This window comes from Myotis lucifugus, unplaced genomic scaffold, assembly GCF_000147115.1.
Source record: "Myotis lucifugus unplaced genomic scaffold, Myoluc2.0 scaffold_967, whole genome shotgun sequence".
In the NCBI taxonomy this organism is placed as follows: Eukaryota; Metazoa; Chordata; class Mammalia; order Chiroptera; family Vespertilionidae; genus Myotis; species Myotis lucifugus.
The window spans coordinates 91,190-93,646 of record NW_005872015.1 but is presented as its reverse complement, the minus strand read 5'-3'; the positions used below and the strand labels follow the sequence as shown (position 1 = coordinate 93,646).

The following is a 2,457-nucleotide window of genomic DNA, read 5'->3' as shown; positions in this document are numbered from 1 at the left end:
GGCACAACCTCACTTTCACCATGTTTAATCGGCCGAGGCAGTGGCAGGCCCGCCCGGATTCAAGGGCAGGGAAGGGGAAGGGTCTGACCGGCATGAATCCACCACACCCACCAGCAGCAACAGGAAGCCCTCACCATGGCGGGGTCTCTGGAGCGCGGTTCCTGGAGGTGCTATGGGCGACCCCATTGTGCTGAGGGGAAGACAGGCCTAGGGAGTTAAGTAACGTGCTCAGGGTTGCCCAGCCAGCGGGAGGCAGAGCCCACCCTGAACCTGGGCTGTCTGGTTTCAGAATCTGTGCTCCTGACCTCCTATTGTGCCGCCGCCTTGGCCTGTGAACGTCCCAGAACACAGCTTCACCAGTAAGTAGCCTGGCAGTGCTTGTCTTACTCACTTAGCGAGCGTTTCCTACGTGCCAGGCACGGCCTGCAAGTGACAATGCCACTTCCTTTAATCCTCACGCAAACCTAGTAAGGCGGCCTGTTAGCTCGGACCATGTGCAATGGGTAAGGTCAGAAATGGGCACTTTCAGATGGTTCAGCTAATCATCCGTTTAACGGGTGAGGAGCCTGGAATTCAGAGGTGAAGTGACTTGACTAAGTCACACAGCGCCAGTGAGGGCCGAACTGGGACTCGGACCCAGGCCTGAAGCGCCCGAGGATGAGAGAGTGAGTGAATACATGTATGACCTGGCGGGGGAGGAGTGAGACCCAGCGGAGTGCCCCGCCATCCCTCCTGACCTGGGTCCCTTCTCCCCCTGCAGCCAGCATGGGGTCCTGGACCGCTCGCCCTTCCTTCTCCACCATCTTCTTCTTCGTCGTCTTTGTGGTGTCCGTCATCTTCCACTGCCACCGGCGCCTGGCCCTGGTGCCTGCCCCCTGGGCCTCCCGCAGCCTCGTGGTCCTGGGCCCCAGGCACCTCCCCCAGGGGGGCATGTGGACCATCAACTCCCAAGGCCGCCTGGGCAACCAGATGGGCCAGTACGCCACGCTGTACGCCCTGGCCAAGCTGAACGGGCGGCCGGCCGCCATCCCCGCCCAGATGCACAGCGCGCTGGCGCCCATCTTCAGGATCTCCCTGCCGGTGCTGCACGGCGCCACGGCCAGCAGGATCCCCTGGCGCAACTACCCCCTCAACGACTGGATGGAGGAGCAGTACCGCCACCTCCCCTGGGAGTACGTGCGCCTCACGGGCTACCCCTGCTCCTGGACCTTCTACCACCACCTGCGCCCCGAGATCCTGCGGGAGTTCACGCTGCACGACCACGTGCGGGAGGAGGCGCAGCGGTTCCTCCGGGCCCTGCAGGCCCCGCGAGCCCCGCAGCTGACCTTCGTGGGCGTCCACGTGCGCCGCGGGGACTACGTCCGAGTCATGCCGCGGGTGTGGAAGGGCGTGCTGGCCGACCGCGGGTACCTGCAGCAGGCCCTGGACTGGTTCCGGGCCCGCCACCCCGCCCCCGTCTTCGTGGTCACCAGCGATGACATGTCCTGGTGCCGGCGGAACATCAACAGCTCCCTCGGGGACGTGGTGTTCGCGGGCGACGGTCGCCAGGGCTCCCCCGCCAAGGACTTCGCGCTGCTCACGCAGTGCAACCACACCGTCTTCACCGTGGGCACCTTCGGGGTCTGGGCCGCCTACCTGGCAGGAGGGGACGCCGTCTACCTGGCCAACTTCACCCTGCCCCACTCCCGCTTCCGCACGATCTTCAAGCCACAGGCGGCCTTCCTGCCCCAGTGGGTGGGCATCGCCGCCAACCTTGGGCCGGCCGGAGAAAACAGCCCCTAGCCCTGCACGTGTCCCTCCCTCATCCTCGGGGGACAGGCGGTGTATGGGGTCCAGCACAGGGGCTCAGGATTGGACCCCCAAGTTTGAACCCAGGCTGCTCTGCTTCTCGGCTGGGTGACCTCGACCAAGTGACTTAACCTCTCTGTGCCTTAGAGTGCCACCTGGAAAATGGACGAAATACAGAAGCTACCTCGGCAGCCGCTCCTGAGAACTCCGTTCATTTAGAGCCTGGAAACATGGTGAGTGCTAGCGGCCCAGGAGATGGGAGCCGAGTTTTTCTCTCCTCTGCGGCTCTGGGAGCACAGAGGCCAGATATTTTGTCCTTGCCTCCTGGGAGGGTTTGCGATGAAGCCATCCCTGCTCTCAACTAAAGGGGTGTGGGTGTTTTTGGCAGCTAAGAATTCAGGCTTCGGGTTTAATGGGGCCTTATGAAAACGCTCTAGAGGCCTGGTGCACCACATTCGTGCACTGCGGGGGGGATCCCTCAGCCTGGCCTGTGCCCTTTTAGCAGTTCGGGAGCCCTCGGGGGATGTCCAACTGACAGCTTACGCCCCGCATATCAGACACCCTTAAAGCTGCTGTGGAAGCAGGGATAATGCTCCCCGCTGTCCAGCCAAACTTTCTGTCGAATGCCACTCCCCCCGTGGGGATGCCCACTGACCCACTAGGGGGGCT

At 63.1% G+C, this 2,457-nt stretch overlaps 1 protein-coding gene across 1 annotated transcript; it reads left to right on the top strand.

Moving 5' to 3' along the window:
• The first annotated feature begins 765 nt into the window (after positions 1 to 765).
• LOC102433757 (galactoside 2-alpha-L-fucosyltransferase 2-like) lies at positions 766 to 2,221 on the top strand. The gene has a single exon (XM_006106997.3). The coding sequence runs from the start codon at positions 766 to 768 to the stop codon at positions 1,780 to 1,782; it is 1,017 nt and encodes a 338-aa protein (XP_006107059.1). The 3' UTR covers positions 1,783 to 2,221.
• Positions 2,222 to 2,457: the final 236 nt, after the last annotated feature.

Coding starts and splice junctions, on each gene's coding strand:
- LOC102433757 (XM_006106997.3), top strand. CDS start 766: ATGGGGTCCTGGACCGCTCGCCCTTCCTTCTCCACCATCTTCTTCTTC.